This window comes from Ursus americanus, chromosome 33 (genome assembly GCF_024610735.1).
Source record: "Ursus americanus isolate L20-20 chromosome 33, mUrsAme1.1.p, whole genome shotgun sequence".
Taxonomy (NCBI): Eukaryota; Metazoa; Chordata; class Mammalia; order Carnivora; family Ursidae; genus Ursus; species Ursus americanus.
The window spans coordinates 28,540,673-28,563,941 of NC_142159.1; the positions used below are offsets into that span (position 1 = coordinate 28,540,673).

Genomic DNA, 23,269 nt, shown 5'->3' on the forward strand with positions numbered 1-23,269 from the left:
CATGACATGGTGGACCAAGAAAGCCTCAAGAACAAGGGCTTACCAGCCTCGGCAGTGGGCCTCAGCACCTGTGGGCCTCTGCAGTGGGGCCTGGTAGAGGCTCTCCCTCCTCACGATGTGTGACTAACTGGGAGCTGAACTCCTGGCCCCTCATCTGATTCTACCCAGGCTGCACCTTCCCCTGCTCTTCAAAAACCTCCTGACGGGGTTGTTTCCACCCCAGGGGCCCCTGACCCCCTGGACCCTGGAGCACCTGGTCCTCACCTCCGGAGTTAGTGAATTCCAGACCAAAACCAGGTTGGTTGGTTGGTTGGTTGGTTTTTAAAGTAATTCTCTACCTTCGACATGGGGCTTGAACTCAAGACCCGGAGATCAAAAGTCACGTGTTCTACTGACTGGGCCAGCCAGGTGCCCCCAAACCAGGTTTAAACGGAGGGAAATAAATCCTCCTGCCCCCCAACGGGACTTGGGCACCCGCGACTTCAGGCCGCTGGCCAAGATCACCCTGCACAGAGTAAGCGTAAAAATGTCCAGGGCGTGGTCGGTGACCAAGCACGCGGGTGCCCAAAGGGGAGTGTCCAGAGGCGCACGGAGGGTTGCAGAGGCCACCCCCCCCCACCGTCTCCCCGGCAAGGGAGGGGATACGGCACCGCGGTAACAGTGGATGGAGCGTCCGCGGGGACTTAAGAGGGACGGAGGGATGAGGGCCGCCCCTAAAGACGGGCGCCTGGGTCCGAGGTCCGTCGGAGCTGGTCACTCGGTCGCAGGGGTCAGATGGATTTGCAGCCTGAGAGGAACGCGAGCGCCAAGGCTGGGGTCGAGGACCCGCGGAGCTGGGGGCGGGGCTGGAAGCGGCGGCCTGGGAGGGGCCGGGGGCGGGGTCAGGGAGATGGGCGGGGCCTGGGCGGGGGTCCGGGCCGGGGGCGTGGCAAAGACGGGCCGGCCTCTGGCGGCGGGGCTGGGCGCGCAGTGTCTCGCGACGCGGACGCCGGCCGGGCGGGAAGCCGGACCTTCCGCACCTGCGGCGCCCAGGGGCTCGGCGGGCCCGGCGCGGGCACCTGCGGCTGCGCCCTGCGCGTCCCCCGGCCATGGCGCACGTGGAGGCGGCGGCTCCGAGGGCCCGCCGGGGCCTTCTGTGAGCGGGGAACCGGAGCAGGGACCCGGCGCGGGGCCGCGGGCACGATGCCCGTCCTTCCGGAGGCGAGGGCGGCGGGGCGCGCGGTGGCCCTGGCCCTGGCTCTGGTGCTGCTGCTCTCCGCAGGGCCGGCGGGCGCCCTGCTTCGCCTGCAGCCCGGCCTGTGAGTAGTGGGAGGGGACGGCTCCGCTGGACGGCGGGAGCCCCGGGCCCCTGGGCAGCTTTGTCCCTGGGGCCCTGACCAAGTTGGTCTCTTTGCCGTAACTGGGGAGCGTCGGGGCTTGGGTCTGGGGGCGCTTGGGTAGCAGGACCACCTCCTCCCTTTCTCACCCCGCCGGTCTCCCTCCACTCTGTAATGTGCGTCCGCGCGCCCTGGCAGATGCCACTCTCCAGTCGGGGTCCTTGCCGGCAGGGTCTGGCTAGCAGCCGCTCCGAGAAAGCAGGAAGGAAGCAGCCCCTTCTCACTTCCTTCCAAAGCCTGCCTCTCAGGGCCTGGGGGGGCCTGTGCAGGGGCGGGGTGCGCCCAGACAGGGGGCCCCTGGACTTGGTTTATGTGTTAAACACGTGCGTGCTGGGGCTGAGAGACAGGAGAAGGAATTCAGTACCAGAATGGGCAGGAAGAGAGGGTCAGGGAGCCAGCTGAGATGAATTCAATTTTGAAAGATGATTCCCCAATGGGCCGTTTAGCGGTCTCTCTTAAACAGCAGATCAATCCTTGCGCTGGCCTCAAAGGAAAGCTGGTGCCAAGTGAGCCAGGGAAGAGGAGCAGGAAGAGGGGCCCCTACTGGCGGCCCCCACTCCAGGGCTCCAGCAGGGTGCTGGGCCCCCGGCCTGTCCAATGTGAACAGGCTGCTGAAGGCTGCAGAAGGGCAGGCGAGAGGCCCGGCCTGGGTTAGGGACCCCTGCCCAGCACCTGGCGGAGCAGGACAGTCACTTCTGGACAGAGCTGGGGGAGGGCAAGTCCATGCCCCAGGACCCCCACCCTGGGTCTTGCTTTGCCCCAAATGGGAAGGTTTCCTTGTGGCCTTTTCAAAGGAAAAGGGGGCCTTTGCCTCCCGAAATGTGAGTGGCCTGGGTCCCGACTCTTCGCGTGGCTTCTGCGGGACATTTTGCTTTCCTGCGATCCCAGTGAGTTAGTTTGTCTAAGGGGAGCTGCAGCCTCAGAAGGGTTCTCACAGTGGTGGCCTGGCCACTCAGTCTGCCTGTTCTTTGCAGGGTTAGCGGGGGACTTCCAGAGGCCCAGACTCCTGAGAATTCCAGGGTGCTGGTTAGGGGGACAGCTGCTCAGCCCATGAGGACAGAGGGCTCCTCCGCCCCAGTGTGCTTGTGGAGACTGCTTGTCACCCCTCCTGAGCCCCTTTTCCTGAGCCCCTGAGGAGCGGAGCCAAAGGCCTGTGTCCTGAGGTTGGCCTGCTCCCTGGGGCTCCAGGAAGCCTCTGGCCCGGCTGGGGCAAGCATGTCAAACCAGCGGCTAGTGGATTGCCTGAGACCTCTTCTTTTCCTGCTTCATGCTTTCCCCAAAGCCTCCTCTCCCCTGTCCCCTCTTTCCTTCTCCTCTTCCCCCTCAGGGAGCCTCCCACGTGCAGGGGTGGCTGCCCTCTGGGGGCCTGTGTCCCTGTTTCTTGGTGGGACGTTTATTCTCAGATCACCCCGGGCATGTTGAGCTCTGTGACAGCTGGGGGTACACCTTCCTCTGTTCTACTGTCTTTGCTTATCTCTGAAGTACCCGGTGTGGGCCCCAGCACGCAGTGGGGCAGGAGTGGGCACTGCTGGCCAGCTGAATGCTTGAGGGGGCGCACCCTTCTGTGAACCCCCGGGAGGGGAAAGCTGCTGGGCTCCTGGAGGTGCCAGAATTTGCTCTTGGCTCCTTGCACCCCAGAGGATCACGGGAGGGGGCCCGGAGAACAGCCAGGGTTCCAGAAAGTGCTTTGTCCACGCCAGTCCTGTGCCCCCTGCCATCCTCCCCTTGGAGATCTGATGAGCCCGCAGGGCCTGGCACAACCATCCCCGACCTCTGTGGCTGGCTTTCCGGAACTACCCGGTGGGCCTCTGGGGGAGGCAAAGAGAAGAGGGGTACCATGAGGGGGGGTCCCACTGATTCACAGCCCTGGTACTCAGGGGGGCCTTTGTGGACCTGTGGGAGCCTATGGCTGGTTCTTTGGCTCCCACTGGCTGACTATGTCCAGATTCAAAACCCTGCAGCCTATTTTTATGTATTTATTTGTGTCTCTAAAGTGAATTTCTGGTGGAAGAATGGTTGGCTTTCCTTCCTGGGGCCTGGAATGACTGCTCACTCATGCAGGGCTGGCCCAAGGCTACTGGCTGGGCTGGGGGAGCAGGGTTGGGACAGGGAGATGGTGTCCCCACACACTGGAGCTCCCTCTGGCCGCAGTCCAAGGCTGCGGGGTTCCAAGCTCCATGCTGCGCCCAGGCCGGGGGACATGTGTTCAGAGGCCCGCTGTGGGGTTCAAAAGGGGAGTGTGTAAGAACAGACGTGATGGAGACGCTTCTTGGTAGCCTAGCCCTCCTTCTGGAGAACAGAGTGTGTGCAGCTGGGATTTCCCGGCTGGGTGAGCCTGGCCGCCTCTCCCTCCCTGCCCTGGTTTCCCATCCTCACTCCTCACCCTGAGGCCATCGTCTGGGCGCCCAAGGGCCTGGAACCACCCACCCTGGAGGGACCCTTCTCATGCCTACCTTCACCTTCACCTTCACCTCAGCCCTGGACAAAGGCCCCCAGCCTCCAGGACCCCCCCTCTGCCAGGGAGCAGATGTCCAACTGAGCCGTGTTCATTTTGTAGTCTGGGAATCGCCTTCCCTCCCCAGATGGGAAGCCGTAGCTGAGGGCCACTTGGGCTGACACTTCCGTCTCTCTGGCCAAGGTTATGCTGGTGAAGGGCTGGGAACTCCCCAGACGAGATCATTCCCGTGCTCACCCCTGTCCCTGTGGGGCCGACGGCGAACCAGCCAGGCTTGAGGCCGTTCTCAGGGCTGTGGCGAGAGCAGCCCAGCCTTCTAGGGGAGCCAGGTGGCCCTGCAGGCTTCAGGGAGGAGTCAAGCAGGTGCCCCAGGGTGGGGGCAGGGCACGGGAGGTGACCGGAGGGAACGAGCCCACGGGGCTGCTGCAGGACCCTCGGGGTGGCAGCTGGCCCCTGGGCTGTGGTTCGAGGAGGGCCACGAAGGGAGAGGGGTCTTCAGAGGAGAAGCCAGCCCACTCCATCCTCTTCCTCAGAGGAATCTGGCTGGCCTCACAGACTTTGTGCAGCCTTGCCTTCTCTCCCGGACTTTGTGACACTTGCCTGTGTGGGAGCACCTGGTCCCTGAACCCGGGCATGCCTGGGGCAGGCTGTGCCCCCTCCCCACCCCGGAGCAGGGCTGGGCCCCTTCTGCCGCTTCTCAGCCACCTTCTTCTTCCTGAGTGTGGTGTGCTCCTGGCCATCTGTTCGCCTGCGGGGGCTCCTGGGGGCCGAGGAGCCACTGAAATCACAGGGCCCCCACTGTGCCCCCCCACGCTCCCGGAGACTCCCCTCCTTCCATCCCTCCTTGCTCTGCTTGCGCTTCCTGGAGCGAACTCCCAGCCAGCCGTGTGCCAGCACCCGGTGCTCAGGGGCTGTCTCCGAGGCTGGCGTGGCTGGGGGAGAGGCGGCCTAGGATGGGAGTCACTGGTACGCAGGGTTGATGTCACTGTTCCCACGGACCGTCCAGGCCCCTGTTCAAGGGGGCAGCAGTATCTACACATTGGGGTCTTGGCGGAATGGGGCCTCCTCTGAGGCCCATACCCTTGAGCCTGGGCCTGCTGCAGGCCTGGGAGGGGCCCCGGGCTGGGTGCCCTGCTGTGGGGCCTGGCCATGATCTGGACCGCCCCCCGGATGGCTCCATGCCCCAGGGTGGGTGCGCAGGAGGCCTGGTGCCTGCTGGCTATTGGTGGCCGGGGCACTGACCATCTGTCCTCTGTCCCAGGCCCCACGTGTGTGCCGAGCAGGAGCTGACCTTGGTGGGCCGCCGCCAGCCCTGTGTGCAGGCTTTCAGCCGAACCGTGCCCGTGTGGAAGCCCGGCTGTGGGCGGCAGGCGTGGTGCGTCGGCCACGAGCGGAGGTATGGGCCGGGACCCCCGGGTCCGGTGTGGGAGTGGGGCGGCCAGGGTGGGGGGCTGTCCTGATCTCAGGGCCTTCTTGGTGCAGTGGGGGTCCTGCTGGGAGGAGGGGACTCTGTGGGAGGGAGGCTCTGAGGGGAGCAGGGACCCCTGCAGGGGTTTGGCCACATGAGAGGGGAAAAGCGGGGTGCCCAGCCTGCTGAGATCTGCGGGACTGCTGTGGCCGAGCCCTGGGCCTCGTTCCCAGAGGAGCCGGTGTGAAACCTTTTATTGCTCAAGATTTTATTTCAAAATCAAATTAAGGAGTGTCTTTGCATACCTCTCCACTTTTTATAGACTCGGGCTCTGGAATCTGTGCGATTACAAAGCCGGGCTGTGGGGGGGCCTCCGCTCGGGCCGCTCCCCCGACTGGAAGTCACAGTGCTGCTGGGTTAGGGCAGGGAAGGCAGGAACGGCCTGAGGTGGGGTGTGGGGTCCAGCTTCGCAGCGAGGCCTTAGGGGGTGAGGGCCGGCATGGGTCCTCCGTGTGGGGCCTGAACTCTCTCCCTGGGACTTTGGTGGTGTCTGGGGACAGCGTCTGTTGCCCCAGGTGAGCTGAGGGGGCAGGGACGCCGCTCCATGTCCTCTGATGCTCAGGACGGCCCCACAAGCACGAAGGGTCCTGCACGAACATCAGGGGCTGATGTTGAGAAACCCAGGGTGGAAGGGAGACCGCTCCCCTGGCGCTTCCCCTCAGAGAGGCACTCTGTGCAGTTCACAGCTTGGGCTGTGTGCCCCCAGCCACCCATGGTGAAGCTGCTGGGAGCCCTGTGGCCCCCGGGCTGGAGAGTTGGGTGGGTGGCTGTGCTGAGGAAGCGCCCAGTCTTCCTGTCCCTGGCTCCAAGGCTCCCCCTCCCTGGCGCCCAGTCTCTCCACATCGTTGGCCCCCAGTCTCCATGTCATTGGCCCCCAGTCTCCCCATACCTGGTCCCCAGTCTCCCCATCATTGGCCCCCAGTCTCCCCATCCCTGGTCCCCAGGCTCCCCATCCCTGGTCCCCAGGCTCCCCGTCGCTGGCCCCTGGTCTCCCCATCGCTCATCCACAGTCTCCCCATCGCCAGTCCCCAGTCTCCCCATCGCTCGTCCACAGTCTCCCTGTCGCTGGTCCCCAGTCTCCCCATCGCTGGTCCCCAGGCTGGCCTGGGTGGGGTGGGAGCAGTGTTTCCAAAGCATCTGGGTGCCTTCAGTGTCCTGCTGGGGCATCCGGGGCCCTGGGAGGAAAGTCCCCCTGTCTGGGAGAGCCTTGCTGCCCTGGTTACACAGGGCTGGGGCTGCAGGGTCTCTGCCGTGCTTCCTGCCTTGGCACAGAGGGGAGGGGGGTGCATTATGTGTCATGGTCTCTTGGGAAGGCCCTGGAGGGGCCATGTGCAAAACGGGTCCTGGGCATCCTTGCCTTGCCCAGCTCCGGGTACTTGGGACCCTCCCTTCGGGTTCAGCAGGAACAGTTTGGGTCCCTGGCCTGTTGGTCTCCTGGCCTGAAATGCAGCTGGGGTTCACTCCACCCTACACGGGCTGTTCCCCCCCAGCCCTCCACTCCGTGTGAATGAGAGCTGTCTCACCACCTCTGTGTGCTGTGGGGTTTCCTGAGACCTGCACCAAGCACCTTCTGGGCCCGGCCCCACTTCCTTCTGTGGGGCTCCTGGCAGCGAAGCGGTCGTGTCCCTTCCCATGATGCCGCAGCGGGGCCCAGCGTGCTGGCTATGGGCAGTTGCCCGAATGCCTCGTCCAGATGTTCCTCCGGCAGCCGTCGAAGCTGTGGCCTCTGGCTGGCATGCTCCCCTTCCTCCTGCAGGAATGCACAGAGGCTCGGGCTTCCCTGGGAGGCGGGCCCTGCCCCCGCCGCCCTTCTCCCCATCTGCCAGCCCCGGGGGCCAGCTCTCCTAGCGCGTCAGGAGCATCTCCCCGGCAAACCACCAGCCAGCACAGGCCGTGCCAGGCCTGAGGAGCCCCCCAGGCTGCGTGCAAGGCCCCTGCCCTTTGGGGGGTGTGGTCCGTGCAAAGGGAGGAGGAGGGACCCCTCCCTCCAGGCCTATCCTCCAGACCTCCTGCCCTGTGGCCCAGGCTCCAAGGGACCTGCAGAAGGTGGAGATGTGTGCACCAGCCTGGTACCCCCGTCCCCCTGTCGCCCCTGGCCCTGCTGTGAGCCAGCTCCCTGGCAGTGGCCAGAGCCCTCGTGAGGTGTCCCCTGTGAGCTGTGCACCTCCATCCCCCATGAGTTGTGTCCCCTGTGAGCTGTCCCGTTTGGGCTGCAGGGGAGCTGGGGTCTGCTCTTGGGGGGTTGAGGGGACTACAGTAGGCACACCAGCTGTCTCAGAGGGTCTCTAACTTCTGAGGGGGGGGAGGCGGCAGACGGGCCGGTCGTCTCTGTTCTCCGGGTGACCGCGAGGAGCAGCACGTAGCCCCGGGAGAGGGATAAATATTTACGATGGAAGGGCCCAAACACTGTTTGCTCTGCCAAATACTGTCCATTGCTGTGGTCGGTCTCTCTCCAGGCGAGTGGATTCATGTCCTGCCAATGTGGTGTTTTGCAAAGCCCCCCCCCGAGCTGCCGTGTGCGGCCTGCGCGCATGAACTCACGCTTCCGGGAAGTGGCCCTGTTTGTTTGTGGGGTCCCTGGGTTTCCCACGGCTCCCCGGGGCCGAGCCCCAGCGAGCAGAAGGGTGTCATGTCACCTGGAAACGGCGGTCCAGGCCCTCGGGCCGCTCCTGGGGCTCAAGGGTCCTTGACCCCATGGCCGTTGGCCGGGCTCCTGTGCCGTTCCTACAGACAGCGGTGGGGCCGGGATTCTGTGTCTGAAGCTGAGAGTGGCCTCGGGGCATCCCCTTCCTCTGTTACTCTGCTCTCTCTGCTCAGCCTTTGCGGGAGCTGCTCCCATCCTGAGCGGGAGTCGGCCCCGGGTCCAAGGCCCAAGTGGCCTCCCCTGGGAGGCCCTCCCAGCTGCTCCCTCCGACCTCAGTGCCGTGTGCTGATCACACTCTGGTTCTTCTCTGCTGTCCAGGGCGCTTCTCCCGGTCACCCTGTCTCCTCAGCTCAGCCCTACGCTCCTCAGGTGGGGAAAGGGTCCCTCACGGATGCTCCAGGGCCGTGCTGCCATATGCTGGCGGACTGAGAGCCTGGGCTATGAACTGGCATCACCCGCCCAGCACTGGGCACCTCGAAGCCAGCTTGTTCCTAAGCCGGACGATCAAGTCTGACCCCCAAGCCCTCAAATCAGGCCTGGAGAGAAGAGCCAGATGTGGGGTGCTATGCCCATCCTGACGCCAACGCGGAGCCAGGCCCACAGCAGGGGTGGGGAGGCAGAGCTGGCCGGGGCTGTTGTTGCTGGCTCCAGGCCCGTCACGTGTCCCCTGCTGTCCCTCTTCCTGCGGCTGCGGCTCTGCTCTAGGACACCTTCCACTTGCCTCCGAGCCTTGACCTGCTGAGCCTGAAATGGGAGCGATCAAAGATTCAGCACAGGGAGCAGTGGGGTGAGAGCCTAAAGCAGGGGGAATGCCGCCAGCACTGCTGTCTGCACAATGTTTCTCCTCTCCCTTCTTTTCTAGAACCATCTACTACACAGGCTACAGGCAGGTGTATGCCGTGGAGGCCCAGACCGTGTTCAGGTGCTGCCCAGGGTGGAGCCAGCAGCCTGGTGACCAGGGCTGCCTCTCCCGTGAGTGCCCCTCCCCCGACCCTGCATAAGTGCCGCCTCGGAGGCCCTGTCTAAAGGGGGCGCCCCCTGGCACAGTGGGATGTGGGCCCTGTTTCTGCACTTGGTGGCACTCGTCACAGTGTGGGAGCCTTCCAGGGCCATGCATTCCCTCCCTCTGCCCCCCGAAGGCTGTTAAAATGGAATAGTAAAAGCCAGAGGAACAGTGAACCCCACAGGCTGATGTGGGCCAGGGCCGAGGAGCAGGGCTGGGGCTGCTGGGAGCTCCCAGCAGGGGGTCGGGGGCTGTCTGCCAGTGCCCAGGTGCCTGGCATCGGGAGGGCCCGAGGGAGGCCCTGGGCCACGTGCTGCTGTCTGTGGGCTCAGCTGCCTCTCCGGGGTCATGTCATGGAGCATGCCCATCCCCCACCTGCCGCATCACAGCCACGCCCTTGCTCTTGGGTCCTTCCGATCTCCGTTCCCAAGTGGGCCCAGGGCTGGGCATTGGGCCCCTGGCCTCTGTGGGCGGTTGTCTGCGAGACAGTAGCTCCTGTCCTGCCTCCCATCCTGGCACCCTGGGCCTCGGTCTCCTCATTTGCTTTGTGGAGGTTTGTTGCTGCCTCCCTCAGAGGGGGGCTCTGATAGCCGCAGGAGGGAGGGGGGCCCTCTCTTGGCTTTCGTGAGCCTCACTGTGAAGCCTCTGCCTCAGAGACTAAGTGGGGCTCACAGCTGCGGAGTCTGGCTGCGGGGACTCTTTGGAAGCTGTTCCTGGCCTGCGGGTGTGGGCACAGTGGGCCAGCAGGTGGGTGTGGGACAGGTGGGTGTGGGACAGGTGGGTGTGGGACAGGTGGGTGGGCACAGTGGGCCAGCAGGTGGGTGTGGGATAGGTGGGTGGACACAGTGGGCCAGCAGGTGGGTGTGGGACAGGTGGGTGGGCACAGTGGGCCAGCAGGTGGGTGTGGGATAGGTGGGTGGACACAGTGGGCCAGCAGGTGGGTGTGGGACAGGTGGGTGGACACAGTGGGCCTGCAGGTGGGTGTGGGACAGGTGGGTGGGCACAGTGGGCCAGCAGGTGGGTGTGGGACAGGTGGGTGGATACAGTGGGCCAGCAGGTGGGTGTGGGACAGGTGGGTGGACACAGTGGGCCATCAGGTGGGTGTGGGATAGGTGGGTGGACACAGAGGGCCAGCAGGTGGGTGTGGGACAGGTGGGTGTGGGACAGGTGGGTGGGCAGTTGGGGCTGATGGGGTAGGAGGTGGCGGTATCCCTTCCCTGGAGAGGTGGTCCCAGAGGTCTGGCCTCCCCTGAAACAGTGACATGGCACCCCTGACGTGAGGTGAGGGATGGGGCCTGCAGTGGGGGTGGCTGGGGGGGGGTCCCAGCTCCCCCATACTGGGATAGGAGCTGGACTTCAGGGGCCGTGTTCCGGCCTGTCTCTCTGCCCCTGGGTCCCTCCACACACAGGAAACATGGGAGCCCCGAACAGGAGCAGAGACGTTTTTACACGAACTGCAGTGGGAAAAGGGGAGGAGAAGGATGCTGGTGCTGTTTTTCTGGGAGAGGAAATGAACAACTCTCCCCAGGAAGGGAGCAGGAGGGAAGAGGAGAAGGACGCAACTCTGGCGTCCCTCGTGGCAGGAGAGGCTCAGGGCACAGGGTGGGTGCCTAGCTGCTGGCCCTGGCCCTCCGCTGGGAGGTGCCCCAGGGCCCTGGCCCCGCAGCAGCCCTTCTCCCCACGCTCTCTGAGCCTGGTCATGCGTGTGTTCCCTGCTTCTGGCTTCTAGGAAACAAAGGAGTCTGTTGACTGGGGGTGCAGGGTAGGGGTCGAAGCTGAGGGCCCTGGTTTCCGCTGTGAGACGGGGCTCCTCAGGCCTGCCGGAGGCGGCCCTAGTAACCTGGAGAATGGCGGGGGCGGGCAGAGGAGGCAGGGGCTTATGGCACGGGGTGGAGTTGGGGAGCACGGCCTTTTACACCTGGGAAGGGACATGGATGCACAGCCACGTGGCTGGCCTGCGGTGTGGGCCCTGGGCTTGGCTTCCTGGGAGGGCTGGCGGGGGTGGGGTGAGTGGGTGCGTACGCTCTCATGGGCAGGGGGAGGGGAGCCAGGGTGCTGGTCAAGGTTGGTACTGCCATGTTCCCAGCATCCATGCTCCTGAGCTGGGGCCGGATGACCCTTGGTTTCCCCTGTGTCTTGGAGTGACCTTCCCGGGGTCAGGGCAGGGGAGGAGCATCAGGGCCCAAGGGCCAGCCGGATCCTGGGAGGCCAGGCTGGAGACAGGCCCAATGCTGGCCTTTCAGGGATGGGAGGCCGATTTCAGCACAGGTCCACGGGCCATGACAGTCTGTCCTGTGCAGTCTGGCTCAGCGTGAGCTCCTGGCCTGTCCTGTGGCTCTGTCTGCCTGTGCTGACGGCCAGGAAGGACAAGCTGGCTCTGCCTTGGCCTGGCCAGCTAGCAGGAGGCGGGATGCAGCCGTGGGGCAGGGAGATCGCTGGCGAGTGGGGCCTAAAGCCGCCCAGGGCAGCCTTGGCCTTGCAGAGGTGAAGGAGCCGGGCTGGGGACAGGGCTGTGGTGGTGAGGAAATGGGGCGTGTCGGCCACAGGGCCTGGCCTTGGGGGTCCAGGTGGTCCTGTTGGCCTGGAGACACAGACAGGGTCTTCCCGTGTATCCTGACCTTGAGGCTTTAGCTTTCTTGATTGTTTTTAAAAAAGCATTTTAAGTAGAGAATTTACTTATTTCTGTATCTGGATTTTCTCTGTTTATTTGAATGCTCCAGGAAAAGCCCTGTGATCCGGCCTCTTGGGACACCCACTTGTCCCCCAGGGTCTGGGTCACCGGCACGTGAAGGGGAGGGTGGGACGGGGAGGCCCACGTGAGGCAGAGCCTGAGCCTGGGACCCTGACCCCCCAGGGCTGGCTGTTGCTTAGCTGTCATTCGCTCTGGGGAGTCGGGGCCTGGCAGGGAGGCTGGTAGCGAGCAGACGCTGATGCGACAGGGGTGGCATGGGGAGTACAGAGCCGGCTGGGGCTTCGATGTGTGGATGGGCGAGGCAGGCCCGCAGGGGTGTGGGGCTGGAGCGTTCAGGGAGCTGGAGGAAGTGAGCAGAGGAAGGCAGGAGCACCTGCGGGCTGTTCATGTGGCCGAGAAGGTGGGCTGAGCACAGGGAGTGCCTTCCTGCCGTGAGCTGAGCCCTTGCGGTGGCTCGGTCACTCTGTTTCCCTGTCCCAGGTGGAGCAGGAGCCAGAGCCCCCAGCCCCTGGGAAGCCCTGCCCTGCGGGGTCAGGAGAGAGTCTGGGGTGGCTGCCTCTGGCCCCCTTCCTGCTGGCTTGCCTGTGGGTGCCGGGGCTGGAGGCTGGGTCAGGGCCCTCTGAGCTCCCGGGCACGAGCAGTGGCTGGGGTGCTGTGCCCCTACTTGGGAGAGGAGCCCACTTCCTGCAGAGGGGCTGGGGGGTCAGGAGTCTCTGGCTTTGGCCCTTCCCCCATCCTTGGGCCATTGGTCCAGTCCTCTCCAGCACCTTCCCCCAGTCCCAGTCCAGGCTGTCTGCCCACAAGGGAGACCGGGTCGGGCCAGGGCAGGGTGGGGGGCAGCCCCCCATGCTGCTGACAGCCCCAGCCCCGGCCCCACTCCACCAGCCGTGTGAGACGTTCTCGCTTCACATGACCTGGAACCACACCCAGCCGCGTGCGGGACGGTGCAGGGCCCCCGTGTTCACGTGGGAGTGAGGAGGAGACCATGCTGTGTGAGAGAATGACAGGAAGCTCCTAATGGCCGCGGTGATTTCTCAGAGACCCACTTAGCGGCGTGTGTGACCTGGAGGTGACCAGAAAGGAAAAGTGCTGGCTGGGTGGGGCGGTGTTGCCTGGTGACCAGGGGGCTTCCCCGGGTCTGCCTGGTACGTGGGTGCCCCTTGGGCAGCTGGGCGCCGACCCCTTCTGCTGTTGGGGTGCCAGATTCCTGCCTGGCGCCTCTCCAGTCCACGGCCATCTCAGTGGGCTGAAGATTTCCCTGGGCCCTGGCTCCCCTTCATAATGGGGGCCCCTGAGTGTGAGGGTGGGTGTCTACTCCCACTGCTGCAGGCAGACCCTGACCTAGATGGCCCCAGGAATGAGGTGCCTGGAAGATACGCTGTGGCTCCCTGCTCTAACTCCCCGTAGGCTGAGCTCCGGCCGTCTGAAGAAGCCGCGGGATGGAGAGGCAGAGCCTGAGCAGGTGCCAGGAGCTGCAGCTGTGGGATGGGAGGGGTTCTGTGGTCCGGGAAGCTCTGCCTAAAGCAGTGAAGCAGGGTCCGTCGTTGCAGGACTTATCAGAGCATTTAACAGACTACTGTGTCCTGTGGGTTCCTGAGAAAGACTATGTAGTACTTTCCAAACCAATTCTTTCTTTAAAAAGAAAGGAATAAAAAGATACAACAAAGTTGAAAAAATAATCAGTGTCCCTAAAGCATGCCCTGGGAAACTCTGATACAGGCAATCTGCCTGACGATCATTTGTGCAGGGCTGACGACGTGCCCTGCGGTGTGCTCACACGCGGGAGGCGGCAGTGGCAGAGACTGGGACTGGCCCTTCCTCCATTGTAGCTGCTCTCCTGTGCCAGGAGGCACGCGGGCACGTGCACAGGCGGTTCTGGGCCAGCATGGAGCCGTGCTCGGGAGAAGGCTGAGGTGGGGGAGGGGCATCGGACCAGGCGGGGCTGGGCGGGGCTTGAAACAGCTCCGGTTCAGTCCCTGCAGGCCGGAGGTGTGCCATCCAGGTGTGGGGGATCCTTCCCGTGTTGTCCTGGGCGCTCCCTGGCGTGTGGCCGCATCAGCCCCCTTCTGCCGGAGCGTCCTCCTCTGTCTCTGAGCGGGGCCTGCCTACATCCGTGCGAGCTCAGTCCCTGCCTTAGACACATCCGCAAAGACTCTCTTTCCAAACAAGGTCACTTTCTGAGGTCCCTGGGCCCATGTGAGGATGGGGAGCCCGTGCAGGGTCTGACTGGGGAGGGACACGGTCTGCTACGGAGGGCACAGGTGACGCAGGCCCGTCAAGGAGCCACCTTGGGCCTGGTCCCAGCAGGTTGCAGAGTGTGGTGAGATGTGGCCGGATTCTGGATGCATGGACGGAGTGCGAACTGGGTCTGGACGGCATGGCCCAGCCCCATAGGACCCCTTGTGTGCCTGGGGTGTGTGGGGCATCGGGCCCTTGACTCTGGAGCAGACCCTCAGCGGTGACCATGGCCTGGGCAGGACACTGCAGGGTGACCACCCAGAGCTTTCTCCACAGGCTGTCCCAGCCCATCATGGTCACTTATGCCTTCTTGCTGCCCAGTGGATGCCAGGCCAGCTGGGAAAAAAGTTGCGGCCTGTGAGGGCTTTGCATGAGGGTGTGTGTGGGGGGATTGATGCGGGAGCCTGGGATGGGCCGCACATGGGCCAAGGGGACAGAAGCCCAGGCTGCCGACCACCTGGCAGGCTTGCCCTACGGCTCTCCCTCCCTACGTCCCACCTGGGACGTGGCTGTCTCCTCTGTGATCCTGGGGCACGGGAAGGAGGAGCAGGAAGGCTGCTGGGGGACCCGGGGATGGCCGCCCTCTGCCTTCCTGCCTCGCCGTTCGCGTTTCCTTTTCCGTTCTGGATGCATGTCAGCCCTGCGCCCAGTGTGGGAATCTGCAGAGCTGGCGCTCTGGCCATCCTGTCCACGCTGTGGACAGAGATGCCCACGCGGCTGCTAGGGGTGGGCGTGTTGTTCTGCGGTGACCCCTCATCGCCTAGGTGTCTCCGGACAGTGGAGGCACACCCAGACTCACATGGTGCTGTGCCGGTCACGTTTGCACACTCATGCACGCTCATGCACACTCGTGCACTGGACCAGCATGCTATCCACCCAGGCGAGCTCACCCACGTCACAGCCTCACACACACGTGCACGGTTCATGCATGTGCTTACACACACATGAACACATGCATGGCACACAGTCACACATGCTCACACGTGGATGGTCTCACACATGCCGACATGCTCACCCTCAGACATATGCCCACGCCCGTGTGCTCACGCATGCACGGGCTCCCGTACACACACACAGTTGACGCACGTGTGTGCACCACGTGTCTGCTTGCTCGTGTGTGTGCAGTGCTCACACCTGTGTGGGTGCACACATGCACGGGTCTGCTCACGCCTGCAGCTGCGGTCCTCCCGTGGAGCTTCCCTGCCTTCCAGCCCAGGTGGGTGCGCGGCCATGGCGGAGGCCGGCCTTGGAGTCCCGGGGCCCCGGGGCAGGCGCTGGTGCGGCTGTTCCTTGGGAGCTTGAAGGCCGAGTGACTCCCTCCCTGCAGCAAGGGTCTGGAATGAGGGGAGGTGGGGTGGGGGCTTGGGCTCTAGGCCTCCCGCTGCCGGCTAGCATTGGGTCAAAGGCCAGCAGGTCCGGTAGCAGAACAGGGACAGAGGGACCTAGTGGGAGGGGCCTGGGGCCTGCTCTGTCCCCTGGGTGCCCAGGGAAGTGGCCTCCATCCCGTCGCTGCCCTTTGCAGGGAGGCAGGCTCTGTGGTTCCTACTCCTGGCCCCTCCCCCAGCACCTCAGCTGAGGTCTAGAGGCTGCCCTGTGGCTTGGTCGATGAGGTGAGGGCCACCCTGAGCCACAGTGCTGATCTAGCCTCCCTGCAGGGGGCCTGGGCACAATGTCATCCTCACCGTCACCCCCTTCGTCCGGGCTTCCCCTACCCAGCGTTGTTTGAACCCCTGAATGCCTCCAATGGTGGTGGACAGAGGTACTCTGTGCCGGGTTCAGCCCCGACTCCGCCTGGTGCCGGCCTCCCAGGCCAGTTGCCAGAGGAGCGTTGGGGCATGTGTGTCCTCTTGGGGTTCTGACCTCCTGTGTGTGCCCCAGCAGCCCTGGGAGAGTTTCCTGGGCACCCGGGCCGCGTGGCACACACCCTGTCTCTGGCTGCCTGGCGGCTTCGGCCACGGGCAGGACCGTGCCCGCTGCTGGTACCCCAGCTTCCTTTGCCGAGCCTGGGAGCCAGGGACCAGCCGACGTCAGATTGGTAGGCTGTGTTCGATCTGGCCTCTCTGGGTTTCCGTGAGCCAGGCCTGCACCGGGAGCTCACGCGGGCGGTTTTATTGGGCCCCCACGTCCACCACGTGTCTTGATGGTGGGCTGAGCCCGAATTACAGTGGAGGAGCTGTGGCCCAGAGAGGAGGGGACCACTTCCCGAGAGGCCCCTCCCAGCTTCATCCTGACAATTCTGTGTTGGGTGCAGGGAGGGGCTGAGGTCCCCTGCACGCCTGATCAGGATGTGACCTCAGCCCCAGCCAGCAGACAGGCGTGCCCCCCCTCTGGGGATGCCGTGGGGGACCTGGCGCAGGGACGGGGCTCCCCTGCACCTGGGCCCAGCCCTCACTGCAGGGAGTGGACGGGAGCCAGAGGCTTCAGCACGGGAGGCCCATAGGAGGCCGTGCAGCTGGGACAAACCACAGGAGAGCAGGGTGCCTGGCCAGGAGCTTTGTCTTGGGTCTGAGTCGGTCCCTCTGGCCCTGGCCTGCTCGGGCTACAGGATGATTGAGGGGTCTCTGGGCTGCGTGGGCAGAGGTGTCCAGGGACAGAGCTCATTTGCAGTGCTGGCCTCCAGAAGGCTGACGTTTGTGCCCCACGCACATTTGGTGACCTTGGCTGTGTGTTCAAAGCCTGCGGGGGGCGGGGGTGGCCCAGCAGACCAGGAGAAACTTGGCCCGGATCACACCTGTCCCACCTGAGGCCGCTCAGCTGTCCAGCAGGTAGCTCCTTGGGAAGAGAAGAGGAGGGGCAGTGGGCTCAGCCGAGTGCCCGTTTGGGGAGGTGGCCCGGCCCTTGCAGAGGAGTGGAGCCCTGTTGCCATGGTGAGCCCGCCCCAGGACAGGTGCCGCCCCGCTGCTTGCCACGGGGTTCATGTGAGGTCCAGCCAAGCGCAGGTGTTTCTTGTCACCCACCATGAGAGAGGGTGGCTGGCATTAAGATACCACAGAAGATGTCCAGGGGTGCTGGGTGGGCCAGTTGGTTGAGTGTCCAACTCTTGGTTTCGGCTCGGGTCATCCCATGGGTCATGGGATAGAGTTGGGCTCCGTGCTCAGCGGGGGCTCTGCGTGAGATGCTCTCCCTCTGCCCCTCCCCCCATGATGTGCGTGCATGCCCGCGTGCGTGCTCTCTCTTTCTCAAATAAATAAATAAATAAATCTTTAGAAAGGAAGGAAGAAAGGAAAAGAAAAAAGATAGATGTCCAGATGCGCTGCCCTCGCCCTGGGGACTATGCCCCCATCAGGGCCCTGCCAGCCTGTGGTTCTGAGGATATGGGTAGACCCACCCTGATTCACCCCAAAGCAAAGGCCTGGTGTGGGGAAGCTGGGACGCTTGGTGAACGGTCCCTGTCCCTGCACCTCCAGCCCCATTCTGCACACCGGGGAGGGCGGTATTCCTCCTTCCCTGTTCAGATCATGGGCGAGGAGACCCATCAGCCCTGGAAGCAGGCTGCTGCCGGGCACCTGTCCGGCTTCAGGCTCAGGCTGTGGCCTGGAGGAGACACTTGGCAGTGTGAAGGTCCCTGAGAATATTGTATTCCACATGTGTAAACCGCCTGTCCTGGGGCTTAAGCTGAGCTTCTAACCCACAGATACACATCAGACCAGAGCTCGAACATGTACGGACAGGCCTTCCCACTAAGGCATCTGGGCCACAGGGAGCCAGCAGGGGTTTGGGGCAGGGGGAGAGGCGTGCGCAGTGGTTCCTGGGGGGCTTCTCCACCCCGTGGGACTCCCCTGGCTCAGGCCTTCCCTCTGCCTGCTTGGCCTCGGAGACCATAGCCGACCCTGTGGGCCCCACCGGCCCAGGTCACCTGCGGCTGCCCTGACCTTTCTCCCTCTCGCGGGGACAGACGGTTCCTTTTGGGGCCCCTGAGGTTCCTGTGGCTGCAGGCCTGGCCAACCTGACAGCCTGAGGGATGGTCCCCATCAGACCCCCTGCCACGGCCCCAGAACATAGTAGGTATTTGGAAAAATCCACGACTGTGAAGTCGAGAACACGTTTGTTACTTGGAGATCTCTGAGTTGTCTGCAGGGCATCCGTCCAGCCTTCATGCACAGCCACGTGTCGAGTTCTCATGGTTTTTGTTCAGCGTTTCTGACCTAGTCCGTCTTCCTGTCTGCCTGGTCCTTCCTCCCGCACAGGGCCTCCCCGTGTCTAGTGGAGGCTGTCAGACACGCTGATGTGAAAGCCAGGCTCTGGCTCCCGAGCTCTGTCTGCCTGGGTGTGAGTTCTTGCAGTGCTTGCTTGGGCCGAGTCTTTCCTCAGCGGCTAGTGGCGGGGGTTGGGGTCCTTGTCCACTGTTTGTGCTGCCCCCTCCGAGGGGTGGGGGAGCGGGCTGTGCTCTGCCACTGGAGGCGACCCTCATGACCCGGGGGAAGGGGATTCCTATTGTGCTGCCTGGCCCCCCAGGTGGGGTCATGCAGGGGAGGCCCCCGCCTCCAGGCCCTTGGGGTGGTGCCCACTCCTTGGCCTGTGCACTGGGGGCCTCTCTGGCCCCGTATGCCACTCCTGCACAGCACCGCTCCACACCCCCATGCAGGCCCTGCTCCCCAGGCCTCCCTCTGCGGCTCCCCGACTTCCCTGCACCTGTGCGCCTCCCTGGATGCGGCCCTTCTCAGTTCGGGGCCCAGCTTCCTGCGTCTTTGTCTTTCCTGGTTTCGTTTCTGTGGCCATGCTGCCTCGTGCGCCCCTCCATCTGGGGACACCCCGGCTCTGTCCTTCCCCCTACGGCCTGTGCGCCCACAGCTCTGCATGCGCGCAGTGCGTTCTTGCCTCCATCCCTTCGCCAGCACTCCGCGGCTCCGGAGCAGTCAGTGTGCGGGCGGGGCCCAGGAGCGCCGTGGGTGGTGCTCGGGATGCCTTGGTGCCCGCACTCAGGGAGTCCGTGGCCGCGGGGGGAGAGGGTGCCGTGCTGTGGGCACTATGTGTCTGGCGCTTTGGGCGGCCCCCTGACGAAGTGACATTTGGGGAAGACACAGGTTGTCCAGGCAGGTGGCAGCCCAGAGCGGCTCCGGGGTCAGACGGGCGGGCTCACGGTGCGGGAGGGCTTCGCCCTCAGTGCAGAGCCACCGAAGGGTTTGCAGTCAGGGACCCTACGGGCCCGTTTCCGTTGGACGAGATCACAGCTGCTGCGGGGTGGAGAAAGTGGGTGAGCAGGGCGAGTGGTGAGGGTGGCCTTCACCGGCACTGTGGTGCTGCGGCTGGAGGGGGAGGTGGGCTCCACATACTCTGGAGGTGGCTTCCGGGCTCTTACCATCGGGGGCGCTGATGCTGTCCACACCCCGGGTCGGCCCCTCTGCCAGGCTTCCCTGTGCGGGCTCCAGGGTCACTGTGTGCGTCCTCCCCACATCCCTGAGGCACCGTTTCGTCCCCAGCCCCCACTCCTGTCCTATTTCAGATGCATCCTCAGGCTGCAGGTGTGGGGCTGGAGGGAGGAGGCTGTGAGATCGGAGTTTGCCTGCAGGGTGGCCTGAACAAGGGGGAGCGCTCCCTCCAACACTGGGACACAGCCATGGGTGTGGGACAGGGATGAGGAAGAAGCATTCCACAAAGGGCCTTCCTGACCCCAGGCTCTACATAGAGGATCCTGGGGCCTGGTCCCTGCTCGCTGGCTGTGTGACCTGGGGCCACATACTGCCTGTCTCTGAGCCTGTTTCCTTATCCAGCATAGCGTCTGGCCCAGAGGGCTGCTTGGACCCTTGTGCCTGGCCAACAGCCCTCCCTCAGGCCTCCCGCCTTCTAGTTTCTCTCTCTGCTCCTGATGGGGGTGCCCTTGGTGACCCATGAAGTCACTGAGCCCACGGCTCACGCCAGGCGCTGGAGGCTTTGGGGGTAGGTCACTCTGCAGAGCACCCACTCACCCATCAAGCGCCCCTGAAGCCTCCGGACTGGTGGGGTCCCAGGGTGGGGGCATAGCCCACCTGCCTTGGCCGTGCCCTCTGGTGCGCAGGGATATGCGGGCCATGGCTGCAGGGCCAGGAAATCGGTGCTGGGATATCCGGTCCAGCCCGGGTGGGTGTTCTCGCTGGGACGGGACCGGCAGGCAGTTTGGGACTCTCGGGCCCTCAGCGGCTGCCTGCCAAGCCTCACAGACCTGCCCTTCCCCACGCACAGCCCCCACCTCTCCGGCCAGCTGCTTCCTGCCCCGCACACTAGGATGGGGGTCATAGGCACGGGTGGGCAGCTTCCTGGGCCCGGTGGGGTGGAGTGTGGGGCGAGGGTCTGGGAGCAAGGGTCTCCTCTAGAGAAGGAGGAGGGGGCCAGCATCTCCCAGGCCTGACCCCTCCCTCCAACCCTCCTACCTGGGCTCTGCTGGCCTGCGCTGGCATTGCCCCTTCTAGGGGCCGAGCAGCCTGGTGGTTGGCACGCTCAGGTCCCTGAGCAGGAGGGGCGGGAGCTCAGCAGTGGGTTGTTCCCCCACTGCCCACCCTCCCCACCTCCTCAGGCTCTGGTGGCTGTGCCGGTGTGTGACCCAGGACAGAACAGAGCCAGGACCGGTGACCTGATGGCAGGGTCGGGGTTGCCGGCCTGGGAGACGGCCCCCCTCCCCGTCCCCTGTGGTCGGGTATCAGATCTTAAGGTGCAGTCTGGGCTTTTGTGGGAAGAGGGCTTTCCTCTCTGTGGTGAGGGTCTGGGTCCCAGCCAGCCCGAGGCTTCGCATCCTGGGGGACATGAGAGAGGGTCCCCAAGGAGGCTGTGGGTGGGCTGGGGCTGCCCCTGGGCTGCTGCCCCTCCTTACATACCTTCTCTTCTCTCTCCACAGCCCAGTGCAGCGCTGGTCTCTGTTTTAATGGCGGCCACTGCGTGCCTGGCTCAGCCCAGCTTTGCTACTGTCCCCCTGGCTTCCAGGGTCCCCGCTGTCAGTACGGTGAGTGGACGGGCATTCTCCCACCCCTCACCCTGCTCCCTGCGGCTCGTCTGAGGTTGTTGGGGGGAGCGACCCTGAGACCCCCTCCACGGATGCCTCCACACCTGTCATCTTAGAGCCTGTCCAGTCGTGGCCTCCAGACAGGTGGGCAGGGCCTGGCCGGGTTGCTGGGCAGCTGGGAAGCGGCCTGTCCTGGGGTCTCCAAGCAGCATTCCTGGCTTGCTGGAGCCCCTTGTGTCCTTCATGTGGAAACATGGGGGGCATGTAGGGTCCTACCGGAGGCGATTGGTTCAGTGAAACTTGGCACATCTGTGAACTGATACATCATGAAAACCGAGCTAGGCTACATGCCCTTGAACAACAGAAACTCAACCGAGTGGATTTTGGAGATCTCGTTGGCTTTGTTAATGGATTCATGAATCAGGCAGAATCCCATCTAGCAGAAAAGGAAAGATTTTTAAGGGGAAGAGAAAGAGCAGGAGAAGGGAAGTTGTCGCTAGGCAAGGCAGCCCTCCTCACGGGGACGTTTCCTGGAGCCGAGCTCCCATGCCGGCTGCTGATAGGTGCCGCTCCCGGGTTCGGGGCTTGGTTTGCAGAAGTGGGGCCTTAACCTAAGTCATACCGTTTTGGGGGCCTGTGGTTTTATTTTTAACAATGCGCTGTCGGGACAGTGCCGGCTGGGTGCTGGGCGGGGGGGTCAGGCTTAGCGTGGGTGTGGGGGCGTTGGAGTTTTTGTAAAGAAAAGTGCACGCAAGTGCATGAAAAATCCTGAGGTTCAAGTTCTTTGTGACGGGAAGGCACGAGCATTTCTGCAGGGCTCCGTGCTTTGTCCAGAGTTTCTTCGTTGAACGTGAGCGTTCAGGGTCCTGTCGGAACGGGCGCAGAGCCATGGCCGCCCGGTGAGGTGAAATACTCGCAGACAGTTTCCGGAGCTTTGAATGTGCTCCTAGCGAGCAGCTGGAGGCCCCTTCCAGGTGGATGCCAGGACGGACGTCCGCCGCTCCTGTGCCTTGGAGCCCAGCAGGCCGCTGGGAAAGGGGCGGGCATCAGTGAATCATGGGGAACGGGAGGCCCCCTGTTTGTACTGGGGACCCCGCCTGCTGGCTGGTCCCTGTGTGTTCACATGTGGTGGCCTCCCCCCTGCCTCCAGCATGGTCTGAGGGCAGGGGTCCTGGGGAGGGGCTGGGTCCCCAAGTTCTGAGACAGGTGCCAGCAGCTGGGGGTGCTGATGTTTGGAGAAGCTGGTCAGGTGGCTCTGGTTGCTGACCAATGCCCTCTGTTAGCCGGAATGTTCCTGGCTGAGCTAGCTTCTCGATCCTGCTGCTTCATGGGCTCTGTGGGCTGGGCGGACAGATGCCTGGGCCATGGAGTGAGGGTGCCTCAGCCAGACCTCCTGACTTTAGGACCCTGCGCCCCTCGGCGAGCTGGCCAGGTGTGACCCCCCCCCCCCCCCCGCCCCAGGCCGGCTGGGCTCCAGGCTGGGTCTAGGCCTGGATGGAGGGGGCCAGCTGTCACACCTCGGCTCTTCTCGGTCTGGTCGGTGTTTATGGCCGTGGGTGGAAGTGGGGAAATGCTTTGGGAACCTTCTGACTCATTCTGCCAACCTTAGTGAACTGCGTGCTGCTTGGCATGAGTTTCACTCAGGTTGGGGTGAGAGAGCTGGTTCTGGTGGCAAGCTCCCTTTGGGGATGTTGCTGGGACAGGGTTGTGGAGATGCTTCCGTGGTCTCTGCTGCGGGGGGAGGGCCGTGAGGCGTTGATGCTGGCATGTGGCCTGTCTTTGGTCGTGTCCTCCAGGAAGCAGCTGGGGACACCTGCCCTGTCCCCTGCTCCTCTGCCCCTGCTTCCTGTCAGCCATCGGCCACCCCTCCGCTCCTGGCCTGACTGTCCAAGGGCCCAGCTCTGAGCCTCCCGGGCTGGCGCTCCCTCTGGCGTGAGCAGCCAACCCCACCCTGAGACCGTAACACTTGGCTTCCTGGGTATGGGGGGAGGGGCTCGAGGGCTGAGGGGCACTGTAGGGAGGGAGCTCAGCATGGGGGAGCTCAGCATCCAGCAAGTGACCCTGTGTCTGTGGGAGGGTCCCAGGGCCACACCTGTGGGGTGGGCTCAGGCCCACACTTGGTGTCTCTGGGTGGGGTGGGAGCAGTGCTCACATGCTCTGCCCTCTTGCTTCATGGGCCTGGGCTCCAGACTTGGCTTTGCCTCCAGAGCAGTCCCTGCTCTCCACAGCGATGGCGGGGGTGGCCTCTCGGGGCCTGGAGGCCAGCCTGTGCCACCTCGGTGCACCCTGTGTTCCCTGTGCTGAGGAGGAACCCAGGTTCAGGGAGGTCAGGCAGCTGCTTACCACTCAGCAGACCTGGGGCTAGAAGTGCATTCTGTCCCACTGAGCCCTTGGAACCTTCAGCTGGCTCCCAGTGCAGCACTAGACCTCAGTGGGGCTGCATCAAGCCTTGCTTCAGAGAGAGAACGGTAGATCCCCTG

General features: G+C 64.1%; 1 protein-coding gene across 6 annotated transcripts in view; it reads left to right on the plus strand.

Moving 5' to 3' along the window:
• Nucleotides 1-1,022: 1,022 nt before the first annotated feature.
• The window catches only part of MEGF6 (multiple EGF like domains 6), an 88,357-nt gene continuing 66,110 nt past the window's right edge, over nucleotides 1,023-23,269 (plus strand). For 3 of the 6 annotated variants that reach the window (XM_087858560.1, XM_087858563.1, XM_087858562.1), the window contains exons 1-4: nucleotides 1,023-1,298; nucleotides 5,093-5,227; nucleotides 8,806-8,915; nucleotides 20,685-20,789. In XM_087858560.1, the coding sequence (XP_087714686.1) occupies nucleotides 1,183-1,298; nucleotides 5,093-5,227; nucleotides 8,806-8,915; nucleotides 20,685-20,789 (466 nt within the window). In that variant the 5' untranslated portion in view covers nucleotides 1,023-1,182. The remainder of the gene's footprint in view (nucleotides 1,299-5,092; nucleotides 5,228-8,805; nucleotides 8,916-20,684; nucleotides 20,790-23,269) is intronic. The other 3 variants (XM_045803377.2, XM_087858564.1, XM_087858561.1) reach the window with 3 other exon arrangements.